Raw genomic sequence first — 26150 nt, 5'->3', positions numbered from 1 at the left:
ACTTTGCGGGTCTGACGAGTCGGATTAGGCAGGTCGCTTGTCTGCTGTCAATTGAGGTGCTTTTTGCGTGCTGGCTGGTGTGTGGCTGTCAAGTGTGGCTTGACCTGTGAGCGCGCTCGCCGGCTTCGGCGCTGTCGAATAGGATGGTCAGAAAAGCGGACCATAACACACGGCCAATGGTGCCCCTCTGGCCAGAGCGGGGTTAGCCTGAGCATCTGCACATAAGACGGGCCGGTCAGCTGTGTCTTGCGTGCATCGTTCACAAGCTCTATCCCGCCGCGCCTTCCTTCCGAAAACCGGAATGTCTCTGTCCATGCGAGCCTCAAGCTGTTCCAGGCCGAGGTGTGCCTGCCAGCCATTGGACGGCACCTCACTCGTCGGAGAGGGGAGGAGGGACCCGCTCCCGCAGGTGGGCTGCCAGATGGGATTCCCACTCGCCCGCAAGACCCTTTGGCCACCACCGCGGCCCGTCACTGGGGCAAAAAGCATTGTGCCAAGCAAGCACTCGTAGCACTTGTATCTTACAGGCTAATCTTGCTCTTTGTCTGAAGCTGTGCACGAATCGAACTGACTAGGAAGAAGTAGGCCGGATTGGTGGGATGCACAGAATAGGCAGGGCCCGCGGCTGTGCCTGCCGATTCTTCATGATCGGCAGGCCGAGGACGCATGGTTGCGGCTTCCCCTTGTGATTTGTGCTTGACAATTGTGGAAAACTCGTCTGGCTCGGCTACCGCTAATCCTGCAGCCCATGCTTCACAGCACCCCCAGCCTGCTAGTTTCTTCTAGGCCTTGCCGTCTCCGGTTTTTTTTTTTGCACTTAAGCTGGCCTACACTGGAATACGGACCTCGAGAAAAAAAACCGTCTTCCTTTCATCTGTTTCCCCTCCTCTTTCGTTCTTTACGAGTAGAATAAGGCGGGTTTCTCCCTTTTCTCTCGTCCTCCTTTGCCGTCTCCTTGCCCCCCACTACTCTCCCTCTTCTCCTCTCGCTTTGTACTCCTCGTCGCTTTACACTTACTTTCTCTAGATTCAAGCTGTCTTACAACTTACTAGTCTTTCCTCTGTACCGCCTTCCTGACCCTCTTACCTAATCTAAGCCTCGTTTGCCAAGAAGATCTGTAAAGCCTCTCACTAGTGACTTTCCTGTTGTTGCATATGCAAGGCTGCATTCTCTCAGTAGACGCCTCTAGTCGTCCTTGTCCCCTCCAATCTTGTCATGGCCATGACCTCCTCTAAGGAACAGAAGACTAAGCCAACGCTGCCAGTCCGACAGCTATGCATTCTAGGTATGTCTGCCCAACATCCCATACATTTCCTTCTCCAAGTCTTGCTATCATGAGTCATGCTGTTGTTCAGAGCCTCGTCTGTGTGCCCTGCTGATTCCTTCTCCCACAGCCATCGTCCGGATCGCTGAGCCGCTGGCTCTCACATCCGTCTTCCCCTACCTCCCCGAGATGATCAAGAGTTTCGGTGTGCCTCGAGATGAGATCGCAAAGTGGGCCGGCTTCACCAGTGCCATCTTTTCCATCTCCCAAAGTCTGACCGCCGTTCTCTGGGGCCGCACCTCTGACACCATTGGCCGTAAGCCAACCCTCATTCTGGGCATGATCTGCACCATGTTCTGCTTCCTCTTCTGGGGCACCTCTACCAGCTTGGCCATGGCCATCACTGTCAGAGCCATACAAGGCTGTGGAAATGGAAATGGTATGTGAATCTTATGTCGTCTACCTTCTGCTTGGCTGTGCCTCGTTTGCTAATTGTGGCTCCTAGTCGGTATCATTCGCACCGTTGTTGCCGAGCTGGTCCCCGAAAAGTCCCTGCAGCCCGTCGCTTTCTCCATCATGCCCATGGTCTGGAGCGTCGGCTCCGTCTTTGGCCCGGCCTTTGGAGGGTTTTTTGCTCGTCCTGCCCAGCAGTTTCCAAGCCTCTTTGGCAACAACAAGCTTTTTATCAAGTTTCCCTTCCTGCTGCCGAACCTTATAGCCGGTGTCTTCTTTCTATGTTCTCTCGTGACGGCAGTTCTTTTCCTCAGAGAAACACTCGCCTCCAAGCAACATCGACCGGACTGGGGTCTGCAGCTTGGTCAGAAGCTGGTGGGCTATTTCAGCGGTGGGAAGAAGTCAAAGGGAAATCTGCATCGGGCCCGACGGGCAATCCGGGACCGGACCTATGCCGACGACGAAGCCAGCGCTCCGCTACTGTCAACCCCCATAATGGACCCTGATGACACCGAAATCTCCCCAGACGGCCTGACTCCGCCTACCCCTACGGCTCCAAGCAGTCGTCTGGCCAAAGGCGTCTCTACTCCCCCTGCCAACACTCGCATATTCAATCACCAGACCAACATGGCCTTGCTGAGTTACACGATGCTGGCCATGCATTCCACTGCTTTTGACCAGGTCATTCCCGTCTTCCTCAATCATCCGCGCCAAGTGCCGGATGAGACCAACACCAAGCTTCCCTTTAAGTTTTCTGGCGGCTTTGAAATGAGCTCTGGACATATTGGCACCATGTTTACTATCACCGCCCTCGTCTCGGCCTTGGCCCAGTTTATCGTCTTCCCCCCATTGTGCTCGCGCTTTGGTGAACTCAGGTGCTACCGCTTTGCATGTAAGCCTCCATACACACGCCTGCTAGAATTGAGTGGTCTTTTGAACTGACATGGTAAAGGCATCGTGCTGCCCGTTGTCTATTTTCTCACGCCATATACCGTATTAGTCCCCAATGAACGGCTGCGCTTTCTTGCCTTCATGTTGGTGTTTGTAGCGAAGGGCTCGCTCGGCATAGTCACATTTCCTTGCATCACTATCATCTTGACCAACTCGGCTCCTTCGTTGGCAGTTCTCGGCACTCTGAACGGAATTGCCACCACTGCCAGCGGCGTCGGCAGAGCTGTCGGGCCGGCCATGGCAGGCGCCTCATTTACATGGGGCGTACGGCATGGGTACATTATTACGGGCTGGTGGTTCTTAGCATGCATCGCCTCCATCGGTGCTGTCACGCCTTTTTTCATGACTCAAGGAGCAGGATTTAAGCGAACTTCTGAAAATGGAGACGATGCAGATAGGAGAAGTCCAGAGGAGCTTGAAGAAAATATCGAAGACGGCGATGACAGCAACACCGATGCGTACGACTATAGCGATGCCGATTTTGAAGAGGAGCTGTTACCCGAAATTGGTGAAGATGAGGAGCAGACTGATCTCATCGTCGGCAACAAGATGGCGAGGCCTGAAACGCCGACACCATCATTCCTACAGCGACCACAGCTTCCCCGACTACAGTCTTCTGCCGTTGCTCAGCAGGCACAGATCCCTGAGCCTGACGAGCCGGAGATATACACTGCTGACGGCGCTTGTCTCGCGGACGTCGATATATCTGCCCCGACCACACCGCGTACTGGCCGGTTCCGCAGCGTCAGCAACCTGTCTCGGATAGCGGCGAAGGATACGGCAAGAGACGAGGATGTGCCGCTGTCGCCGGTGGTGGACCGTAAATGAGCTATCAATTTAGTTTGCATTTATGCTTGGGCACTGAAACTGACGAGATTGGATAAGATTGGATAATGGGTTAGAATATAGGATGGGCGTATCAGTTTGTTTCGGGGCGTTTATTATGTTCAGAATACCCTTCGCTTTGATGTCTGAATCGAGCTTTTGGATACACAACGAGGATGAAAGTGCTAAGTATGAAGTTTGATATTGACATTGACATCTTACAATCGCATCACAACAAGCCCAGGTTTCCATTAGCGGCCTCTCTTTGGCCAAGATATGCAAAAGTCATAGGTCCGCAAATCAAAATCGGAAAGTAGGACGGGTCTGCACTCTCCATGGACTTGAGTGACCAAATGATCAAATCGCAACAGCCTTCATTTCCAGCGTTTCCACACTTGCTCCGATCTACCCCATCTTCCGCGGAAGAGGGTAAAGGAGCAGCAAGACAGCAAGATCTACCGTAGATAACATAGAGTAGCTCAAGATAAAGACGGGCAGTGCATCAAACAACCGTCGTTCCTTTGAGCTGATTGCTTCCAACCGACCTAGAAAGCGGAACGAGGCACAGAACAGTCCTGCGCCGTCCCAAAAGACACAGGGAAAACAAAAGACAAGAAATCAGCGCAATCATAAACCCTTTATGCTCCTGCCACCGTCCCAGCCCATTCTCCGTGTTCTCCAAGTAGCCCAGCTCTCTGCCGTCGTACGATCGTGTCTCATTTGGCTTCCTTGCTGTGCGTCGAAACGCAATGCCGATGCGCCATTGTGTTTCCTCCGCAATGCATCACTGTGTTCGGTAGAACTTCTTGTAGACCAGATGCAGCAGCAGGTTGACGTTGAGACGCAGCCTATTCTCAAAGAGGTTCATAAACTGATGCGACTCGAATTGCGCCTGCAGGAGGTCCTCAATCGACACCAGAGCACTGGCCCCGGGAATTTGCACGTGTCCTCGGGAAGCTTCGATGGAGAAGACACCGACCTCGTCGCACGATATCGTCAGGTTGATCCGGTCAAAGTCGCGGTCCATAACCCCAACCCAGCTGACGACAACACCCTTGTCTGATAGTGCCCGAACGCTGTACTTGTACGAACCGAACTTTGGCACGCGTCCGCTGCGCTCCAGCTCTCGCTGATGGTTGTATTGTTTGGTGAACGGCATGAGGAACCGTTTTTTCCTGTTTGTGGTTAGGATGGTATTAACATGTCAGAGACAGCATGGAACGACTTACCCCTTCTTGCTCTGCAGAGTCGCCATGGCCTGCTCGATGTAGTCGTCGTAGCTCTTGCGCTGCTGCTCCAGATACGTGGCCTTTTCGTGCAAATTACTGAGAGTCAGCCGCACGCCTTCCAGCTCGCGCTGCCGCTGCACACGCCGACGGCTCTTCGTCCGGATGTCCAGGGCAATCGCGTTAAGAACGTCCTGGTACTGGTTTTGCTTGGAGATACGTCCCCATTGCTCCAGGCGCAGAACATTCTCCAAGGCCGTGCGCTTCATGTCGTGGTAGGTCATGCGAGTAACATCCACCATGTTTGCATCAGAGTACGCGCCTCGGGTGTTTGTGCCGACGGCAAAGTCTTCATGTAGAAGTGCCTGCCATTTGACTTCGTCGGCCGGCACGATTGGCTTCACCAGGATTTCGAGGAGGTTTGCGCCCGTCTGCACTCGGATGATATATAGAATGCAGCGCTTGGTCTCCATAAACAACGCCTTCACTTCGGCCTCGGGGTCTTCGATATCGTGCAGCTTTGGCGTGAGGATCATCTGGATATCGGATGAGCCGGCCGCCATCATCTCGCTCTCGTTGTTCTTGGCGCTACCAAGTTCATGCATGATTTCGCGCAGCATATCGTCTCTGGTCGGGCACATCGAGGGCAGCTCCGTAGTCACAAGCTGGTGCACGGCAAAGATGTCCGTCATCTTGATGTACAGAGTCGGCCGGTTCTTCGCGTACAGGTCGTTGAACTCGTCAATGTCGAATGTGTGCTCAGCGTCCGGCACCGAAACAACCGCCTGGGTGATGCGGCCCAGCCTGCCGATCGAGTCTGCGATAAACCCGTTGAGAGGCTGCAGGTGAATGTTTTCGCCACCAAACGGCCGTCCGGACACGATCTGACCCAGTACCTTGGCCACCTCTGCAAGATTCCGCTTCTGCAGCGGACTCAGCTGCTTGTCGACCACGCCGACATTTTCGGGAGCTGTCACCGCTGGCTGGAGATAGAAACGCCAGAACCAGCTCCCAACAAGCTGAAGGAGGAATTGCGGACTTTCGTGCTTGAAGTGCTGGCAGAAGGAGTTGAGCATCTGCTGGCAGACAAAGCGGATGCCGTATGGAAGGCGCGGCAGCAAATCCTCGATCGCCAGTAGGGACTGATTGCAGATTTCCCGCAGGTCACGGAGATGGTCGATAAACAGGTCGCGTGTCTCGGGGTCCTTGATGGCGACCTCGCGAGGCACTTCACGCGGACGGAGACTCGGCTGCCCAGTCCGGAGTTCCTCGTTGTTGATGGCGGAGCGGTAGATCTGCATTGGATCACTCTCCAGGTCGAGCGCCGGATCTTCGATAATGTTGTCCCGGATAATGGGCCCCAAAAGGTCACGCAGATACCGGCGATCACGCGGCGATCGGGTGTAGTTCGACAGCAGCTTTTGCCAGAAGAAGTTTCCACGGAGATACTCCTGGACGGTAGCCGCGCTTTCTACTTCCTCACTGATTGACCGCGCAATCAACTTGAGCAGGTAGTACTCCTCTCTCCGCTTTTGCGCGTACCCGAAGAGGCTCATGATCAGAAGCTCAACCCGCTTGCACTCCTTCTCCTGCATTCCCTGCAGGCGTATGCGACGGAAAAGCCGGGCCAAGTACTGTGGCTGTGTCTGCAGGTTGAAGAACAGCTGCTGATAGGATTCGAGTTTGTTGCGAGAGCTCTTGTTGAGGGCCTTGAGATCAAACTGGTTGGTCGACGACATCGAGCTGTTGGCAATAAATGTTCCGGCGTGGCCGCCAAAGTTGCTTTGGTGGCGGACGACTTCGTCTAGCGTGATTTTGTTCTTTACGAGGAGGGCGATCTTGATGTCGAGCTGATCAATGTACTGCTCCAGCATTTCGTTCTGGCGCACTTGCTGCACCACCGTCTTGCGCAGGCGCTCAAACTCGATCTCCTCATTGAAGTCAAAGTCGCTGTCGTTGAGCAGATGCACAAAGTTCTTCACCGCGCCAACCGGCGGGCTCTTACCCGTCGTCAGGCTCTTGTAGGCTTCGCCCTGAAGCTTTGCACGGACAAAGCTCTGAATCTTGACCACCTTCTGCATGTTCTCGTTGAAGAAGCGCTGCTTCTCGGCAAACTGGATTCTAACCAGGTATGCTCGGGCAACAGCCTGCAGCTCTACCACGGACTCTTCGTGCTCGTCCAGCTCTGCCAACAGCTGAGCAACCTCGCTTCGCAGCATCATAGCCCGTGCCAACGCTTGGAGGGAAACGATCTCCGGCTCATGCGTATGGAGCTCCTCGAGAAAGGCAGCCTGCTCTTGACGGAATAGGAATGCTCTGACATGAGATTGCAGGCTGATGATCTCTGGAACCTGCGCGTCGAGAGCCTCTAGATCGGCAGCCACCTGTCGACGCTGTAGCATCCCGCAAATCCGCGACTGCAGGTCGATGATCTCGGGTTCGCAGACCTGCAGCGCATCGAGCGTCTCGGCAACATCGCGCCTGACGGCAGCCGCGCGAATGCAAGCTTGAAGGGTTTCCACCAGTGGAGTGTGCTCACCAAGCTCTGCTCTCAATGCGTGAGCATCGTCGCGAACAGCCTTGCCCCTAGCAAGGGCCTGGAGCTCTTCCCACTGGGGCGCAAAGCCCTCAAGGGCGCTTTTTTGCTCGTCGATCTCGCGTCTGACTAACATTGCCCTCGCGGCAGCCTGAAATCCCGAGACAGGACCGCTCTCGGCCATGAGCGCCTTCTGCTCTTCAGCCAGGTGCCTCCTCAACAGCATACCCCGAATAGACGCTTGCAGCGCAGATGTCGGAGCCGTTGCATCCTCCACATCTTGCTGCTGAGCCTGTATTTTTTGTCGTGCCAGATAGCCCTTGAACACGGCCTGGACTGCACGCACAGGTGCGGATGCTGTTTCCAGCTGAGATTGAGTGTCCCGCACCTTCTGGCGTGCCAAGTAGCCCTTGAAAACAGCTTGTATATCGCGCACTGGCCCTGATGCTAGTTTCAGCTGGGAGTCGGCATCTTGCACCTTCTGCCGCGTCAGAAAGCCCTTGAAAACGGCTTGGATCTCGCGCAGTGGCCCCGATGCTTTTTCCAGCTGATATTGAGTGTCTCGAATCTCATTGCGGACCTTGCCGGCGCGTATCAGGCTCTGCAGCTCGAGAATGTCGCCTTCTGTGGTTTTCCAGGCATTCTCCTCCTGCTGTTGCCGTTGGCGTGTAAGAAAGCCGCGTGCAGCACTCTGCAAGTTGGTTGCAAAACTCCTCATCTGCAGACGGTAGTCGGATATCTGTCTTGAAAAATCGCCGCGAATACGGGATTGAAGATCGACTAGCCAGTCTTCGGAATCCCAGAGCTGCTGCATTGTCTGCCCGAGCTGCATTCGTAGCAATGCGCCACGGGCCTGGGCTTGAAGGTCTGAAATGACCGCCTCATTTTCGCCGAGCTCACGATCGATTCTTTCTTCTTCTGTCTCGACTGGCTCGGGGGGTTCTGGGGGCTCCTCTGCAAAATCGGCACCAATGCTTCCAAAACTCGGCATGTTAGCTCCCAGCTTGTCCAAGCCTCTTTGCATTGCTTCGAGTTCATGGTGTTCGAATTCGAGTTGTCCAACCAGGTTTCCAATGCGGAAATCGACAATCCCTTTGCGAAAGAGGAGCCAACTTAAGGCATGGATGCAGTAGATAACCTTTGGTATGTTCTTTTTCTCGTACAGATCAATCAACTCGAAGCGGAACAAGTCGGGAAGCTCAATCTCGTCGAGATAGCGAAAGAAAATGGCAATGTTGTCAGAATGGCGGTACTGTAGCTTCTGATGTCGGAAAATCTTGTAGCGTCTCTCGATATTCAAGGCTTCCACGACCTCTGCGAGTGTGACGCCGTCCCGCAGCGCTTCCTCAAGCTCGACGATAGGAGGAATGGCACGTCGGATGATATCCTCGATCCATTCTTTGGCCTCTCCAATATGACAAAGGTATTCATAGGCTTGGAGGAACTGCCGCTGCTTATCCATCCAATTCCTGCCCTCCCAGCCATAGGCGCCGCCTCGGTGACCCAGCCTGTTTGGTGCCGCATCGTCGGCTCTCTGTAGACGTCTGCGACCGCGCAAGCCGACCACCTCCTGTGTCGGGGCGGTAAGCGCAAACTCGTCGGCCGAGCCGGACTGGGCGAGTTTCGACAGTGTGCGCAGCTGATTTGTAGAGGACTTGCCCAGCGTTTTGAAATCGGGTGCCTGTATTATTGCCGAATGGCCGTGGTGTAGAGCCAGGGGAGCATTAGCATGAGCTACAGCGGCACTGCCTCCGTGGTTAACAGCGTCCGATCGGGAAAGGAACATAGAACTGGGTCGAAGAGGTGAGGGGCGAGGTTGCGGCGATCCGGCGACGGCAAAGCGATCATTCTCGTAAGACTTTGCCAACTTGCCCGTGTCGACGCTCAGACCACGTTCATGTCGGATAAGGCTCTTTGTGGGCGACACTGGGGTCTTTGCGGACGCCCCTGGAGTACTTATGAGCGACACTGGAGACTTTGTGGGCGACACTGGCGGTGAACTAGTAGCTGGGGGCTGAGGCAGCGGCCTCAAGGAACGCCGCGCACTGTTGTAGATGTTGTCTGGGTCCGCCTTGGGTGGGGATGATGTGATATTGAGGCCGGAGAAGGAAGACGTCAGCGTCAGTTTACTAGCCTCGCTTTGACCGCGTTTATGGCTCGGCGTTGAGTATGCGCTGGCATGGGAGGTCATGCTGCTGGCGATGGAGCTTTGGTTCGAGGTGGTCGAGTAGCCCGACGACGCGGACGAAGACGCCGTCGACGGCTGTCGAGTGACCGGGTAGTCGATTGTTTGGGACTGTCTCAACGGGTGTTGTCTGTACATTTTCAACCGTGACTGAGCAGAAGAAACCCACAGCAAAAGACGCCGTCAAGCGTCGCAAAAGTCGGAACAAAGGCAGGATCGGCAGAAGCTATAACCAGCACTCTGGGTAGTAGGTCTCCATGCATGAGAAGACAGCGGCGGGTACAAACAAAGGAAGGCCAGCGCCAGTGGTCGTTGGCTACTGTGTTTTGTAAATTCGGAATGGTAAGACTGTGCCGGTGATGTCCATCGGCTCGTAAGAAGCGCAAGCGCGGTCGGGTCGGGATTACCAGCGGAGAAAACAAAGGAAAAAATTAATCAGACAGAAGGAGGATACGAAACAAAATCTGCATACCAACGCCCAGGAAGGTTTCTTGTTTATGGCAAAGTCTGATCGTAAGCCTGGACGAGAAATGCAGACGATAATACTCCGCTATTGGGGAGGAAGGAGTGTATGGAGGGGTGCTGTTTCTCGATTTGGCGGTTTGTCGCCCTGGAGATCGAGTAATTGTTTGTTTACAATCGCAATATAATACCGCTATACGCCTAAAACACTAGCGTACCGAGCAAACGACGTCACTATTGGCTGACCTCGGCAACTAGCGGATTGACAGAACGCGCACGGTTGTTTTGGGGCATCTCGTGGGCGGTGACAGCATCACGTGAGAAGCTTATTGCTTGAGATATCTTACTTTCGCCGTGCTCTCTACGGAGTACGACGTAACTCAAACTCCGTTTCTACGGAGTACTCGTACTCCAGCAAGCTGTTGTAAGGCACAATGATTGGATCGTTTACAATGACGCGTTCCCTGTGTCTGTGAGTAAGGATCCCGGACTGGCTACCAGATTCTGGATCTAATGGCGCCTTTTCTGGAACATAAAGTGGACGCATAGTCGTAAGGCGTAGAGATCAGGCTAGATCAGCAAGGACCACTTTACGGAGTAGGAAAATGGAGCTGGAGGTTTAATGGACTCACGTCTGTCTAGACGAGGAGCAAAAAAACAGCTGTTGGTCTAACTACGAAAAGGTCTTGCTATCGCAAAGTTTAGTCAGCCGACTAGTACAGAATATCTCTCTTTGCACGCTAAGTGTGGGCGGCGATAAAAAAAAAATTTGCGGAAGAGAGGGGACGAAGAATTTCTCCCTTTTCCTTCTTTCTTTTAATGGGGAGAAGACAACATCGAACGGTACGTGAAACTGCCACTGGTCGAAAGTCCAAATTCGCTTGAAGTCTTCGAACTCAACTCGCCACCTCTCCGTCTTTCGTGGTCTCAAACTCCTCATAAAAGGTATGCCGTGATCTCTATGCTTATATGGCAAACTGCCCTGAGCCCGACATTGACATACGTGGAAGAGGGGCAATGAGGACGAGATTGGCTGCGGATCAGTACTGACCATTCCTTCAAAGGACTTGATCCGTATTCACAATGCCTTTCTCAAACAGCTCCGTGTCTGTGGTCAACGGAAATTCGAAGTTCCTTGACTTCGCCAAGGCCGAGGAGCTTCTGAAGGAGTATGAAGCCCGTGATGGCCTCAGCATTGATGACCTGATGGACGCTAAGGCCCATGGCGGTCTCACGTACAACGACTTCCTGCTGCTTCCTGGCTACATCGGTTTCCCTGCCTCGGAGGTCGTCCTTGACTCTCCCGTTACCAAGCGGATCTCGCTGAAGACGCCGTTTGTGTCTTCGCCCATGGACACTGTCACCGAGCATGAGATGGCCATCCACATGGCTCTCCAGGGCGGTCTGGGTGTCATCCACCACAACTGCTCTCCGGACGCACAGGCCGACATGGTTCGCAAGGTCAAGCGGTACGAGAACGGCTTCATTGTCGATCCCGTCGTCATTAGCCGCGATACTACTGTCGAGGAGGCAAAGGCCCTGAAGGAGAAGTGGGGGTTTGGTGGCTTCCCTGTGACTGGTGAGTTGTTGAATCCTGCTGGAGTGCCCCTGTCTGGCCTTTGTGTCTTTCAAAGCGGTAGTGCCGCTCCTCGACCGATTATGATTATCTCTCTTAAACATATAACTTTCGTTCCACCGCAAAGACTTAACGTCCTGGGGAGAAAAATATTTATGAATCGACCTTGAACAACCACCGTGGCGAGTGATGTGTAAACCGAACAGAGCACGGCTAACTGGAGAAAATGCAGAAACGGGACGCTTGGGCTCCAAGCTGCTGGGCATTGTCACTAACCGTGACATCCAGTTTGAGGATGACTCCAGTCGGTCGGTGTCTCATGTGATGGTCACCGATCTAGTCACCGCCCCGCTGGGTGTGACTCTGGTCGAGGCCAACAAGATCCTGTCGCAGTCCAAGAAGGGCAAGCTGCCGATTGTGGACAAGGACGGCAACCTTGTGTCCATGATCTCTCGCTCTGACTTGACCAAGAACATCCACTTCCCGCTTGCTTCTAAGCTTCCGGACTCCAAGCAGCTCATCTGCTCTGCTGCCATTGGCACCCGGCCCGAGGACAAGCTCCGTCTGAAGAAGCTGGTCGATGCCGGCCTGGACATTGTGATCCTGGACAGCAGCCAGGGCAACAGCATGTACCAGATCGAGATGATCAAGTGGATCAAGCAGGAGTTCCCTAACCTCGACGTCATTGGCGGAAACGTCGTGACCCGGGAGCAGGCTGCGGCTCTCATTGCTGCTGGCGTGGATGGTCTACGTATTGGCATGGGCAGTGGCAGTGCTTGCATCACCCAGGAGGTTATGGCTGTCGGCCGCCCCCAGGCTACGTCTGTCTACAGCGTCAGCTCGTTTGCTGCCCGCTTCGGTGTGCCCTGCATTGCCGACGGTGGCATCCAGAATGTCGGCCACATTGTCAAGGGTCTGTCTCTTGGCGCATCGACCGTCATGATGGGTGGTCTTCTTGCCGGCACCACCGAGTCTCCCGGTACCTCCTTTGTCTCCCGCGAGGGCAAGCTCGTCAAGGCCTACCGCGGCATGGGCAGCATAGATGCGATGCAGGACAAGAAGGCCGGTGGTGGTGGCAAGGACAGCCAGAAGAGCAATGCTGGCACTGCTCGCTACTTCTCGGAGGGCGACAGCGTGCTGGTTGCGCAGGGCGTGTCTGGTGCTGTTGCACACAGAGGGTTAGTTTTACCTGACAGATCATTCAGCAGGTGTGCATTAGTTTCTAACAGTCGTTCAGGTCGATTAACAAGTTTCTGCCCTACCTGGCTGCCGGCCTGAAGCACTCGATGCAGGACTGCGGCATCCAGAGCCTCCAGAAGCTCCACGATGGTGTGGCCAACGGCACTGTTCGCTTCGAGATTCGCACGGCTAGCGCCCAACTGGAAGGCAACGTCAACATGGAGTCGTACGAGAAGAAGCTGTATGCATGAAAGCACAAGTCCGTCTTGTTGGAAATTCCAAGTACGCGGGTTTTCGGGGTTTCCTGACAGCTGAGGCTGGCGAAGAAGAATCCTCCCTAGTCATGCTAGTTCAATGTGCTAGCAAAGTTTAGTGCCAAAGATGCACTGAGGAGTTGGGCGTTTGATAGGACCTTAAAAAAAAAGGCGGTGACATATCGGTGGTCTGGCCGCAGGGAATTATAGAAAGCACCGCTGCCATGATACCAGCTTGAATGCAAAACGGCGCTAAAGAGACTTACGGTTATGAGAAACGAGGCTGATGTCCGAACTGCAAGTGATTTCCTGATGCTCGTGATGCTCACGGCTGCCTGATATGTACATATAGTAAGCTTACAGAGCCAACGGATGGTCATTTCCAATTCTGCAGAAAGTAGCATTGAGCAGATAAAATATACCTAGCTTGCATGCGACATGAAACTCCAAAAGGCAGTATCCTAAACTCAAGTTCGGCTCCCTTCATTACCGTTCGTCCCAAAGCAAATGTCATGAGCGCCATATAAGCCTCCCGTACACTCCTAGTCTATATACACCTGTTAATAATGAAAAGCAGAACTAAAATCATGGCCAATACATGCTGCTAAAGAACGCGGCTATGGGTTCCGTGGGGACACCGAGTTTACGTTGCTTGCGTGAGCCAAGAGAAACTTGCAGCACGTCAGCGTCAACTTGCACGCCTTTGTCCAACCGTCGTCCTGCGCGATTCCCAGCTTGATGCTCACATCGTCGATCTTGTCACCTTCGATGCGGTATGGCAAGCTCAGCGTGTGGATTCCTTCTGCCAAGGTCTGCTGGTGCACAAAAGCACCCAGCTGGCGGACCAGTTCCAGGAAGGCAACCATGGCGTTGTCGAAGCGCCGGTGCATGAAAGTGAGGCCAAGCGGCATGTCACCTGATGAATACAGCTCAAGCACGTGTTTCTTGGGTGCTGGTGGCGGCGCACTCATCCGCTGAGCAATGGCTCCTGCTGCACCACTGCCGGGTCCGTTTAGCCTGCTGGAGGTTGGCAACGGCTGGTCGTAGCGGATGATGCGTGACGTCGAGCCCATCGGGAGCGGCTCGTAGTTCTCGAAGCGGTAGTTCAACTTGTCGGCCACCGTGACCAGAAGCAGCAGGGCATGGCCCCAGGCAGCGTTGATCTCAGGCCAGTCGACCGGCCGTGATGACAGTCGGCCGAGGCGCAGGCCGTTGATCGTGGCAAACGTGCCGTCGTGGCTGATGCAAAACGTGTCGTTGTACACGTTGGAGCGCTGCAGGCTTTCAAGCAGCCGGGCGTCATGGTCGTACTTGGCGTTGATGCTGTCGCGCTCATTTTGGAAGTCGGCCAACTTGGTGGCAAATGCATTTCGTTCGCGCCAGAACTGCTCTTCATCCCGGTCGAGCTCTTTTGAGTCTGTTTCGAGCATTCGCACCTCTTCATCCAGCTTCGCCTTTTCTTTCTCTAGCTGCAGCAGCTCGGCCATGGCGTCGGCTTCTTGCTGTTTGGCCTTTTCCAACGCCTCTGCTTGCAACTGCAATTCTTCTTCGTTCGGCGCATCCGCCTGTGTCTTCTTGAGAAAGCCGACGAAGGCATCACGCTCACGTGTCGCTGCGTCTAGACGCTGCTGCAGGCCCTCGACCAGCAATTCCGTACACTCGACACACACTGGATGGTCTATATCGGAGCGTGCTGACAATATTTCGAAGAGCCTAGTGATCCGCTCCATACTCCTCATATAATTGGCATCTTCGGTGGCGGTGCCGGTACCATCGGCAAACGATACACCAGACCGCCCGGTTCCTGCTGGCATACCGGCTGAATCTGGCAGCCCTCGTGCCTCTGGTGGAACTACTGCGGAGTCGGACAGAAGAACAAAGGACATTGCAGAGTTGTCTCGTGCGGAAGCTTCGCCGCGAAAGCCGCCGCCACTATGGCGTTTGAAGGTAGACGGACCGGCATTTCTGGAAACTTGGTCGTAAAGAGCCCGCCTATCAGCATCGGGAGAGTTCGCAAGTTGCGCGGAAGGTCGCCGTCGGCCAGGGGACTGTGATGCCGTGGCTGGTGCAGAGGCACAAGTCAGTTACAAAGACAAAGAAAAGCATTGAAGGCGCCCGCTTTATGTCAGGTCCCGTAAACTCTTGTTTAGAAACAACGTACCGACAAGTAGATCATACGCTGCAGGGTTTAGATTCTCCAAGGAGCTGTCTAGCTTCAGAGGCGTTCGGCATTTTTGGCAATACATATTTAGCAGTCGTGAATCAACTCGAAATGCGCTGCATGATTCGCCGTAAAGACCGAAATCGCTGGCGTTGTATTTTATATGACTTTACTCAAAGTCGCATGAGAAAGCTGTTGTCGTTGGTCGCCTGCTCTGACTTGCAGGTCCCCCACTGACGTCCTTTATTGGCCACATGATGAATCACATGACTTCGCGTCTGCAGAGGGAGCAATGGCCCCACTAAATCTTCACACGACTTTCGCGAGTATTGACTGCTATACTCCGTACTCGAGCAAATGCGCCTACGCTCGCCTCAGTCTCAGCTTGCAACCACTCGCCACCGCAAATGGGGCCAGCATTATGGAACCGCCGAAAAAGCGCGCAAGGCTTGCCTCAGCACCGAACGACCCGTTTGCGCTGGGCGACGAGGATGAGGACGAAATCTCCATGGACCCTGAAGAGTTCGCCGTCAAGCAAGATCCAAATTACCGGCTAGAGATGTCACGAGCCGCCGCCGACAACAAACTCAAGTCTGCGTTCGAATCACTTTTTGAAAAATATGGGAAGGATTTCGGGGATACGGGCGACGAGATCAACTTCTATACGGACGAAATCGAGGTGGACAACGGACACATTGCTTCGCTTCCCAACGCACAAGATTCAAACATTGGCTCTCTGTTTAGCAGTAAGGACAAGGAGAATGACGAAGAGGAACAGGACGAGGAGCGGATCTTGCGCGGCGTTGCCACCGGGCCTAAAACTTTGAGTGCTGTGATGCCAAGCCGGGCCATAACTTGGCCGGCGCAGGGACAAGATCGAAATGGGCGTCTGGGCCTGTCTTCTCTGTCGCCTCCCAGTTATGGGCTCAATAGCCAACTGCCTTCCTTTGGAAATCTCTATGGAGGCTTCGGGGCCTCGGGCCCTCCAGGGTTCCACCATAACCATGTCGACTCAGCCTGGAGTGTTCCTGATCTCCCCGAAGAAGCGTTTTCCCGTTCGCGAAGCATTGGGCTATCATTACCTTACTATGGGCGAATTCAAAATATCCCGGGCCGTGGCATTGTTCGTAAGGCGCTTCCAGCATCTCTTACTGCAGCCTCTAGAGATGGAAGTGACGACGACGACCTTATTCTCGGCATCAATGACAGCCATCCAGGAACTTTAAGCCAAACATCTCCTGCCAGCCAGCATAATTCTGGTAACAACAAGCAGTCAGACTTGCGGACGTCGGCTGCCGAGCTACCCCTGCATCTTCATCCTGAGGATTCGGAAACAGCCACACACGCATTACCCCCAGAAGGCAAAAAGACTCGTACAACTAAAGGAGTTGGTACGGATGTGAAGCTGAACGCCGTCCTGGTATCTGCTTCAAAGTTGAGGGACGGCAAGAAAATCGCTTTTGACACAGAGCAACAACTGCGAAGACGGACCCCACGGAAATATTCTTCAAAAACAGAAAAGACCAGCCGAGAGACAGAGACGAAGGAGAATGCCTCCAAAGGCACAATCATCAGACCTGCATTGGTGATAGAGCTTATTGCGAGAAAGCATACATCTTCTGAGGCAGCTCTATTTTTCCCTAGCGACTGTTTAGAGATTGATGGCTTTCCTACTCTGCTCAAGGAGGTCGATATCCCGGAAGCGGAAACGGATGAGAATAAGCCGCCAGATAGTGTTGCAAATGCGGTTGATGTTAAAGAGAAGGCTGTGGGAACTTCTGAGATATTCACCAGGAACACTGTGGACCCTTCCTATGCTTTCTCTGACGACGAGAATGAAGGCCTCAGAACACGGGGCCCACCACCAAAAGGGAAGCCTGTATCTGAAGCGAAACCAGTGTCTGAAGAGAAGATGGTATCTGAAGAGAAGCTAGTATCCGAGGAGGAACCAGTATTCGAAGAGCAACCAGTGCCCGGAGAGCAACCAGTGTGCGAAGAGCAACCAGTATCTGAGGAGAAACCACTACCCCAAGAGGAAGAGAAAGATGGTGTGGCGATGGAAAATACCTCACCTGTGTTCATAGACGCACTGGAGATGGACCGGCCTGATCCTGACACGGCCGTATTGACTACCCCAGCAAGCGAGCCAGACAAGATGGAGGAGGATGCGCCTGCCGTCCAAGAGCCCAGTGTTAGTATTGACATTGAGCGGCCTCCTGACAGGACAGACGAAAAAGCGCCATCGACTGCTTCTGTGGAAGAAAATCAAGCGTTTGTCCTAAGCACACCACGACGGAAAGGGATGGCAGCCCAGCCGACCAATCCGGGAAGTCACCGCAGCAGCATTATTTCGCTCGTGTCCGATGACTCGGCCGATGAGGATGAGCTGTCTTTGGGGCACGATACCTTCACCCCTAAAAAAATCATTCGCCTTAAAAGCATTCACACCCCAACCAGAAGACCGTCGTCAGAAACAAACCGAGCTGTGGTCAGGAGAGCGTACACGGCGAAGCGAATTAGGAAGAGCAATGACAAGTCCTCACGGCTCATGTCAACATCCTTTTCGTCGCCGTTGTTGAGCAGGCAAGGCCTCCGAGTTGTCGAGACCGGTAGCCCTGCTGGGTCGCCCATCCAGACGCCGGGTGGCACTATACGACGCTGTGGACAGGATGGCTTTAAATGTGGCCGAGATTTTTGTTTCCAGTGCTTGTAGTCGCCATATACAACTTGACACAAGAGCAGAGATAGCAACAATAAGATATGTAGACTTTCGGCATGAATAGCAATCAACCAACCATTGACAAAAAACGTACCGTCTAAAAAGGAAGAAAATATGGGTTCCAAGGCTGGAATTTTCTCAAAACCTCCCAACATCGATAACGCCGTTGCTTTGTTGTTGAACCGTTGTAATACGCAACCAATCGATGCCTCATTTGAGCCGCACGCAGATTACAGAATAGCGGGAGAACTTGAAGATAACCCAAGTGCCAAAATAAGTTCGTGTCAATGTAAAGAAGCTAAAAGCAAAGATGATGGTAATCCGGAGTGACAGCTACATAGATTCGTACAGACACGTAGTACCCAAACAGAAAAACAAACGATGGCGTCAGAAAATGAAAGGGAGACAGTGTAAAGCAACAAGATGGTCAGGCATCCTCGCCGAGATGAAATGAGAGCCCCCAATTGCAACAAGTAGACAAGCTAAAGAAACCGCCGATGCCTATGGATTATTAATCGGGCTTCCCGCTTTTTGTTTGACCCAACCTCCCTCTCAATGCTCAGAATGATGCATCCGCCTTAGCCAGAGCTGCTACAGCTAACAAGTACATACATAGTACTGTTCCGCTCAGAGTGAAGTGTCCATAACGGCGATATTATATTGAGACATATATCGAGTCCGAGAGCGCAGAACAGGCTCAGAGCTGGCAAGCCTGTTCGGCCGCGAAGTGTAGTGGGATGTAGTGACAGTTTGGAATTGTTACTTTACCGCATCGAGGCCGTCTCAAGACTGCGCTGCAATCGTGGGCGGGTTCAGAAGCAACCGTTGCCTCGTACCCTCTTCCCGGACTGGATCAAAGTAGGGGTGTACCATTGCTTCTTGAGCAGTCAGCCGCTCCTATAAAAGCGAGAGGTTAGAACGAGGGTTGGAACAGGACTGTACGTGGATATGCGAAAAAAACAAACAAACAAACACGTACAGCATGGTCGTAACGCAGCAGCTTGTCAAGAAAGTCGATTGCATCATTGCTGACAAATCGCTGGTTCTCCACGTTGACAAAGCTGTGCCAAGGCTTCTTCTGGAAGCGGCCGAGGATGTCGTCGTATTGCGCGTCAAGCTCAATCTCGTACTTGTCCAGGTAGTCAAACAGATCGTCGGTGCCGAGTACCTTGGCGATCTTGACGAGCTGGTCCGAGTTGGAATTTCCGTGAAAGAAGGGCTCCTTGCGGAAGATCATGGACGCGAACATGGCGCCCAGGCTCCACATGTCGAGGCTGTAGTCATACTCCTGAAAGTCGACCAGCAGCTCGGGTCCCTTGAAATAACGCGACGCGACACGCACATTGTATTCGGTGCCTTGGTGGTAAAACTCGGCCAGGCCCCAGTCGATTAGGCGCAGCTTGTTCTCGTCAGAAAGAGAGGGAACAATGGAGATGGAGATACGAGAACAGCGACCGGGAGCTCACCTTTCTGTTCTCGTGGTCGATCATGACGTTGTGTGGCTTCACGTCGCGATGCATGATGCCCTTGCTGTGGCAAAAGTCCAGCGCCTTTAGCAGCTCCAAAATGTAGAAGCGCACATCAATATCGGTAAACTTGGGATAGAGCGACCGAAAATCCGTATTGTTGACGCACTCAAAGACGAGCGACGGTGTCTTGCTCTATGGCAAGGGGTTAGGCTTATTTCTGGACAGCTACACGATATGGAGATCAAAAATCGTGTCGTACCTGCGAGTCGCGCACAACGTCCAGCAGCGCGACAATGTTGGGACCCCCAGACAAGTTTTGCAGGATCTTGATCTCGCGCTTGATCTTCTTCTTCTTAACAGGCTTCAGCACCTTGATGACGCACTTCTGGTAGTTGACGACGTTGATGCCCTCAAATACTTCAGAGTACTTTCCACGGCCTAATGGGGCACAGGGAGACAATGTTAGCTCGTTCCGTCTTGTTATGTTATCCCAGCGCAACTTGCGCGCAAAGCCGGAGCTTGGTTGATATGGCTCTTCGTGTTCTCTCCCTCGACGACGTACCGATCTTCCTGACGACCTCGTAGTTCTCCAGAACGCCCCAGCCTATTAGAAAAGACAGATGGTCAGATTGATGCGCCTTTGGAAGCCGCAAAGAAAATACGCCACCGCTCATCCAAGGCAGCGCTCACTGATATTGACACTGTCATAGTCCCAGTAGGAACGTGGCATGTTCTGATTGACATCCGCATATACACGCGCCATCTTTGCGATTCTCCCGACGTCCACCGGTATTCACGAGTGGAAGTATGTGTAACCGACGCTGCAACTCGGCAGAGCAGAATAGAGTCGTCGGCTGTATGGTTGGCAAATTGGCTGCGCGTTGTTGTACTTTTCGACGTGTTTTGTCACGAGAGAGAAGGTTCCCCGTCACTAGGATGTTTGGGTTGGATATTTTTTCTTCCAAGCTCCCCGTATGCCCCTCGCTCTTTCAAGCAAAAGAATACGACGACTGCGAAGACGCAAACAGACACCCGAGAGGTAAGGAGGAGGTGAAAGTGTAGGAGGGGCAAAGGCGCAGATTATTTTGGTATGACCGCCCGCTTTAGTAGGGCTGACACCTCACTATAACGATATCCAATACATGCAAGTATAGGGGTATCTTATATTGGCGACGGTAACGCATGCTATTCAATTCAATTTACGTCTTAAAACAGGAATACGGTTCATCATAAGTTGCTACATTGTCAAGGGGTATCTTAAACCGCACAAATACATAAAATTGAGGAAAGCCAAGTGCAAAGAGCACGAAAGTCAGGATCTGGCGCATCAGAACAATTAGCAGATGCACTGGTAAATGAGAGTCCGCAAAACGTCCCAATTCGCCTTTTGGCTGCACAATGTTCAGAGAGAAGATTAGGTGTCTCAACATGCTCCTTTTTAGGTGGGACATTGCCACCAGCGACAACAAGTTGTCCGGCTGCATTGACCGCAGGATTTCAGGCTAAGGATGACGATACAAGTGTTCTCATCATGTGTGCAGCAGAGGCTCGGGCGAGACAGTATGGAAAATACTCACAAATTGGCATCAGTCATCGTCATATGTAACTTGCCGGCGTTGTGGTGGCACTAGACACGAAGCCTGGCGCTGCTCCATATCATCGTAATCCAGGCTGCCGAGACCGCTGTCCACAACATCCCATGTTCGCTTCCGCAAGTCAGGCTTCTCCTGGTATCGCTTTGTGTTGTTGCTGTTGTTCTTACGCCTCCTCCTTTTCTTCTGGGAGGTAGTCATTTTGAGTCCCCCTGCGGCATCGCCGAGGGCTTCGCTAGTACTGTCGCCGTCCATCAAGGGTACGTCGTCGCTAAGAGTTTCTCGAAAGGACTCCGAAACCTCGCCATCAGCAGCATATAGATTGTAGCACTGAATCTCTGAAGCTCCTTCCTGGCCAGATATCAAATTGAGAGGCGTGAGGTCTTGGGTCGTCCAGCCACTCTCATCGTTATCTCCGCCCTCCCCGTCGACAAGCTCATCGAATGTGTCGAGAAGGGGGTGGGAATGGTCGCGTGTACCGTGACGCTCTCCATCTAGAAATGTGGTCTTGAAGTCATTCGTTGCATGCCCGGAGAAGTGAGCCTCGTGAAAGGCAAACAGATCTGCCTGTTTCAATTATGTGTTAGAATGTGCACCTACGGAGTATATGATCATTCGGAGAGAAAAAGCTGACCTGTGTTATTTGCGGCACATTGAACTTCAAGTATGTTGCCATTTCGATTTAAATGAGGATTAAGGAGACTATTGGAGCAGACCTGCCTTGCTGGAGCTTAAGTAGGGATCCGCTCGATCACGTGAGACATCTAGCTGGCCTGACCTTTATCTCACGGCGAAAAGCATTGAATGTTATTCATGTCCGGCAGAGTTGATAACATCGTGTTACATAAAGAGAGCACTATGGAGGTTCTGAAATACAGCGGTATGCCGGAAAAAGATGAGGAAGGCTTGCTGAAGGGAAACGCCATAGACACCATGTAACCTGGGACCTTGTCAAAAGGCTCTATGTTTGGCTTAGCAAAGCCAGCGCACTCTGAAAGGCGCGGACCACTTCGGTGACTGTATGTGATTAGACGGTGAGACAAATAATGTGGCTATGTGAGCGGACATCAGAGGACTCACGGTGTTGCTTTCTCTGACCAAGGCTCTGTTCGGCAATCTTGACGTATCGCTCCCTCGTCTGTAGACTGGTAAAGCAGAGAGTAGTGTTAGAATTGATACGAGAGAATATAAGAGACAGAAGACTGCTGCATACCGCTTTACGGCCCGCTCGTCGTCGTGGGCAGACGCGGCAGTCGCCCACACGTTAAAGTACTGCGGACAGGTCAGCAGCCCGGTCACTAGCAAGAGAAGGGGTTTGTGTGGGCCATGCGCACGTTTACGAGCTGGTCGAAATCCTCCAGCAGCTCCTTTTCTTCGCCGTTCATCTCGACCAGGGCCTGCTCGTAGCGAGCCTCAAACTCGTCCCAGTCAAACGGCGGGATGTGGCCCGGGGTGCCGGGAGGATGCTGGGCGTCCAGGATCGAGGCCTTCTGGCCAATCGGTCGGCCGCGGCCATTGCGGTTCCCGTTGCCGTCGCTCTGGCTGGGCGGATTCGTCTGGAGCTCGGGCGTGCGTGTCTGGGCGCGCAGATCCCGGGCAGCCGACGCTGTGGTCCCGTTGTCGAGAACCATCTCAGCGGCCGCTATCTTGGCAATAACGTCGGCAGTAGTCATAGTAGACGGCCCTGTCGCGCCGGCGTGGTCGCTGCCGTTGTCGCTTTCGCCGTCGCTACCGCTGCTGCTGCTGTCGCTGCCGTCGTGGCGTTGCTGGCTTGGCCGCGATGGCAGCTCCTCAGAGGGTTTTTTTGTCGGCGATGCGCGGGAGGGCAACGGTGCAGATCCTGAGGCCATGGTCCTATCCCAGTGAAGCACAGAGGAAGACGCATGAATCAGACGTGGTTGACTGGGTTCCAAGCTGGCCCGTATCTGGATGCCCAAACGTGGGAACTACTTTTGTGGATGCACTGATTATGGAGAAGAGCTGTTTTCGGCAGACGCGCTGTCAGATGACCTACAGCAAGCACAACTAGCGTCACAGCAGGGGTTAATGGGTGGGTGGGGGGAGGTGGCGCTCTGAATGCCCCGCCAGTCGAAGGGTATTAATACGATAGCGGCCACTGCTGGAGCCTAGAGCATTCAAAGCAAGCCGCGGCGCTGATTGGCCAGCTGACAGCTGAAGCAGTCTTTCCTTCGCCAATGCCTGACGTGAATTGCCTGTACTTCCTCATTACTCATTCCAGGCTGTCAGCTGCCCCTACTCGAACAATCCACCACTATCAACCGCCATCGCTCCGCCATCGACTGCCATCGAGCAGCTGCACGTCGCCACCACTCTTCTATCGTCACGCCCTCTCCCCCCTTTTCCGTCGCTGGTTGGATATGCTGCCGCTGCTGCTCGGATCGAGACCAAGGACTGGCAGAACTAGGGCCACCGGCGTGGCTCTGCGTCTGTTTGTGGTTGTGCGCCTCGAGCCTTGACCGATATCCTCCATTCGAATCCTGTGCATTCTCCCGGGATAAAACCCGTCCTCCCCTCTGTGGAAGATGAACTGCGATATCTGCGGCCGTCACTACCATGCCCAGCGTCTGCCTTTTCTCTGTCCTATCGATGCCCGAAACCAGTTGTATGAGCACCGGCTGGCGCATGCGGCTGCGCTGATCCAGAATGAGCAGCTGGAGCAGCAGGTGAATGGCGAGCTGCTTCTGTCGTCGGCCGCGGACGCAGAGGATGAGAAGCCGCCGGCGAAGAGACAGCAGCAGCTGAAGCGGCAGCCGAAGCAGCGCGATGCGCTTTCGGCCAAGAGCCGGCTCGACGCCTGGGAATGCGAGCGGCAGGAAATCCTCGAGCGCACCAACGACGTGGTGCAGCGCGCTGAGAAGCTGCGTGCCGACCTCGAGGCCGCCCGCAGCGAGCTCGAGCGCCGCAAAGACACCAACCGGCGGCGGCGCTCCGATCTTGCGGCAGCTTCCAACGGCACGGCCACCCGGCGGTCGCGCATGCAGGACGAAGTCGAGCGCTCAATCTCCATGACCCGGTTCAAGTGGAACCGTAGCTATGACGCTATGGCTGCTACCCGCGGCTTCCTATGCATGGAGGCTGCCAAGCTATACGGCCTTCGCCGGCTGAAGCGAGGCAGCACAGTTCACTACGAGATTGGCGGCCGCGAGATTGTCAATCCCTACTCTATGAGCAGTACGCATTCTTCTTTAGCTTTTATCCTTGCTCTTACTGACCATCTGCCGTGCAGACTTGCAGCCAGAAGTGATCTCCACGAGCCTCGGCCACGTCACACATATTCTGATGCTAGCTTGCCATTACCTGTCTATCCGGCTGCCGGCCGAAGTCACGCTCCCTCATCGGGACTATCCTCGACCGACCATCTTTTCTCTCTCCTCATCATACTCACACGGTGACGTGCCGTTTCCCGGCACCGCCACCTTTCAGCCGTCACACGCCGCCGGCCGAGACCACGAGCCGTTCCAGCGAGTGCCGCGTGCGCGGCCGCTCTACATTGACAAGCAGCTGCCTGTCCTCTCCAAAGAGGACAGTTGGTCACACACCATGTTTCTGGAGGGCGTCGCCCTGCTCGCATACGATATTGCGTGGGCCTGTGGATCCCAGGGCGTGCCCATTGGCGAAAGGTCGTCGTTTGACGACGTCTTCAATATCGGCCGCAACCTGTACAATCTGCTAATTGGCAGCCAGCTGCTCAACAACCCGGCCGGCCGCATCTTTTCCACGTCTTCCACGCCGGCGTCTCCTGGGGGGACTATGCGCCAGACCGATGGCGGCGTTGGAGGCGGCCGAGAAATAAACGAGTTTGGTAAGGCTGCCACAATGATGGGACGTTACTCTCACGGAACGGCTCACACTTTCCTTGGTGACGACGTCATTCGGGCCTTCAAGCTCCCGAGTCCAAACCGTCTCGCCGACCGCCTGAAGACCAGGCTGAGCAGCGAGAGTACGCTTCCTGACTGGGAAGTTCTCGACGACGAGTCTTGGGCTGCAGACGATCACAACAACATGGAGGACGGTGTCTTGTCCAAGGGCGGTCAGCAAAACGGTGGCAGCCGTGCTCCCGACAGGAGGCTATTTGGCGTGGAGAGCGTGGCGTCGGTAATTACAGATCTCGAGGACACCCTGGCGCTGGCCGAAATGGACGTGAGCCCTAGGAGCCGACGGCCGGAGAAGGTCAGGTCTGCCGGGACGAGTGGGTGGACGAAGTTGCGAACTCGCTCAGGTTCCACCAAGTAGAGAGAGAACGTCCTGGCCAGAGATAGAAATAGACGAACCAAATACACAACGGCTATTAGTGGCCTGATACTGATGCTCGAATAGAGAACAGGTCACAGATATTTGACATGGCACCACTATTGCAAGACACGTTGTCGGATATCCAATGCAGATATCGGGAGCAACTCTTGGGTATATGCCGACATCCGCCCCCCCAATATATTTCATGCGCGACCCACGAAACTGGTCTCTGGGCCGAGGCCAAGACTCGCAAGCAGCTGGCACAGCTCGGCATGTCCTGCCCTGGAGGCCGTCCTCGCCCGTGGCGCTCATTCGCGATACGACAGACGCAGGTGAAACAGCTGCAGCGAGAGCATATCCACCGGATCCTCTTCTCCACAGGCGGTGGGAAAGTCGGGCTAACGGTATTAGCAGCTCACTTCAGGCAGCAGCTCTACGCTACCCTCTCCTAGTCGGTGGTCCGTTTGGCCCCTAAGGACATTGATTCGCAGACTCACCAGGGCCCCCCCAAATACTTTTTCCAGGATTGCATCACGCCCGCAGTCGCTGTCCGTCGCCGATGGAGGCGTTGCGTCGCCAAGCCTGGTATCAATCAACACACCTGCGGCCGTCTCGTCTCCTTGGCCAGTGTCGTATCCGTTCTCAGGCACGGTTCCGTATTCGGAAGTGATAATCTCTAACGTGTGATGTGCAATGTGCCACCCACCAGGCTCTGGTATAGTGTGCGTCAGGTCCCTGTAGCCTGGCCCATTGCAGATACCGTTGTCGTCAAACAATATCAGCCAGTCTTCTCGGTCTGCACCCACAGGGAAGTTTCGTGGGAGCTCGGGATCCTCTCCGTGTTTTATGAAGTCGTTAACAGCACCATAGGACGATTCTGTGTTTGTAGGCGTTCTATCGAAGTAGAGTGACCTGCCTACAAGGGATCTGGAGTCATCAATGTCCGGAGCCTCCGAAGAGTGAGCGGAATTGGCATCTTCGATTGGAGGAGTCCCATCGACAGAGGTATGGAGGAGAGAGGGCGTATCAGGGACTTCACCCATA

General features: G+C 53.9%; 8 protein-coding genes across 8 annotated transcripts; 4 read left to right on the top strand and 4 right to left on the bottom strand.

Annotated features, from left to right (window-relative positions):
• Positions 1-1215: 1215 nt before the first annotated feature.
• Positions 1216-3496, top strand: CMQ_5703 (major facilitator superfamily transporter; the record flags this gene model as incomplete). Its single annotated transcript, XM_014313290.1, has 4 exons — positions 1216-1285; positions 1395-1703; positions 1770-2609; positions 2670-3496. 4 exons carry the CDS (start codon positions 1216-1218, stop codon positions 3494-3496), a joined length of 2046 nt encoding a protein of 681 aa, XP_014168765.1.
• A 781-nt stretch (positions 3497-4277) lies between these two features.
• CMQ_5553 (Ras GTPase activating) lies at positions 4278-9578 on the bottom strand (the record flags this gene model as incomplete). The annotated part of the gene is made up of 3 exons (XM_014313140.1): positions 4278-4668; positions 4723-9244; positions 9302-9578. 3 exons carry the CDS (start codon positions 9576-9578, stop codon positions 4278-4280), a joined length of 5190 nt encoding a protein of 1729 aa, XP_014168615.1.
• A 1407-nt stretch (positions 9579-10985) lies between these two features.
• On the top strand, positions 10986-12908 carry CMQ_5622 (inosine-5 -monophosphate dehydrogenase imd2; the record flags this gene model as incomplete). Its single annotated transcript, XM_014313209.1, has 3 exons — positions 10986-11481; positions 11711-12656; positions 12716-12908. The coding sequence occupies 3 exons, from the start codon at positions 10986-10988 to the stop codon at positions 12906-12908; spliced, it is 1635 nt and encodes a 544-aa protein (XP_014168684.1).
• Positions 12909-13528: 620 nt separating this feature from the next.
• Positions 13529-14797, bottom strand: CMQ_5531 (autophagy protein; the record flags this gene model as incomplete). The annotated part of the gene is made up of 1 exon (XM_014313118.1): positions 13529-14797. The coding sequence occupies one exon, from the start codon at positions 14795-14797 to the stop codon at positions 13529-13531; it is 1269 nt and encodes a 422-aa protein (XP_014168593.1).
• Positions 14798-15364: 567 nt separating this feature from the next.
• CMQ_5781 (uncharacterized protein) lies at positions 15365-17785 on the top strand (the record flags this gene model as incomplete). Its single annotated transcript, XM_014313368.1, has 1 exon — positions 15365-17785. One exon carries the CDS (start codon positions 15365-15367, stop codon positions 17783-17785), a length of 2421 nt encoding a protein of 806 aa, XP_014168843.1.
• A 789-nt stretch (positions 17786-18574) lies between these two features.
• CMQ_5504 (casein kinase 2) lies at positions 18575-20023 on the bottom strand (the record flags this gene model as incomplete). Its single annotated transcript, XM_014313091.1, has 6 exons — positions 18575-18688; positions 18771-19196; positions 19258-19452; positions 19520-19698; positions 19823-19864; positions 19951-20023. 6 exons carry the CDS (start codon positions 20021-20023, stop codon positions 18575-18577), a joined length of 1029 nt encoding a protein of 342 aa, XP_014168566.1.
• Positions 20024-20846: 823 nt separating this feature from the next.
• On the bottom strand, positions 20847-22525 carry CMQ_5630 (uncharacterized protein; the record flags this gene model as incomplete). Its single annotated transcript, XM_014313217.1, has 5 exons — positions 20847-21415; positions 21843-21869; positions 21933-21997; positions 22066-22124; positions 22187-22525. The coding sequence occupies 5 exons, from the start codon at positions 22523-22525 to the stop codon at positions 20847-20849; spliced, it is 1059 nt and encodes a 352-aa protein (XP_014168692.1).
• An 870-nt stretch (positions 22526-23395) lies between these two features.
• Positions 23396-25106, top strand: CMQ_5669 (uncharacterized protein; the record flags this gene model as incomplete). Its single annotated transcript, XM_014313256.1, has 2 exons — positions 23396-24044; positions 24100-25106. The coding sequence occupies 2 exons, from the start codon at positions 23396-23398 to the stop codon at positions 25104-25106; spliced, it is 1656 nt and encodes a 551-aa protein (XP_014168731.1).
• Positions 25107-26150: the final 1044 nt, after the last annotated feature.

Source organism: Grosmannia clavigera (assembly GCF_000143105.1).
Source record: "Grosmannia clavigera kw1407 unplaced genomic scaffold GCSC_89, whole genome shotgun sequence".
In the NCBI taxonomy this organism is placed as follows: Eukaryota; Fungi; Ascomycota; class Sordariomycetes; order Ophiostomatales; family Ophiostomataceae; genus Leptographium; species Leptographium clavigerum.
The sequence above is the reverse complement of the archived record's forward strand: the minus strand, read 5'-3'. Positions and strand labels throughout refer to the sequence as shown.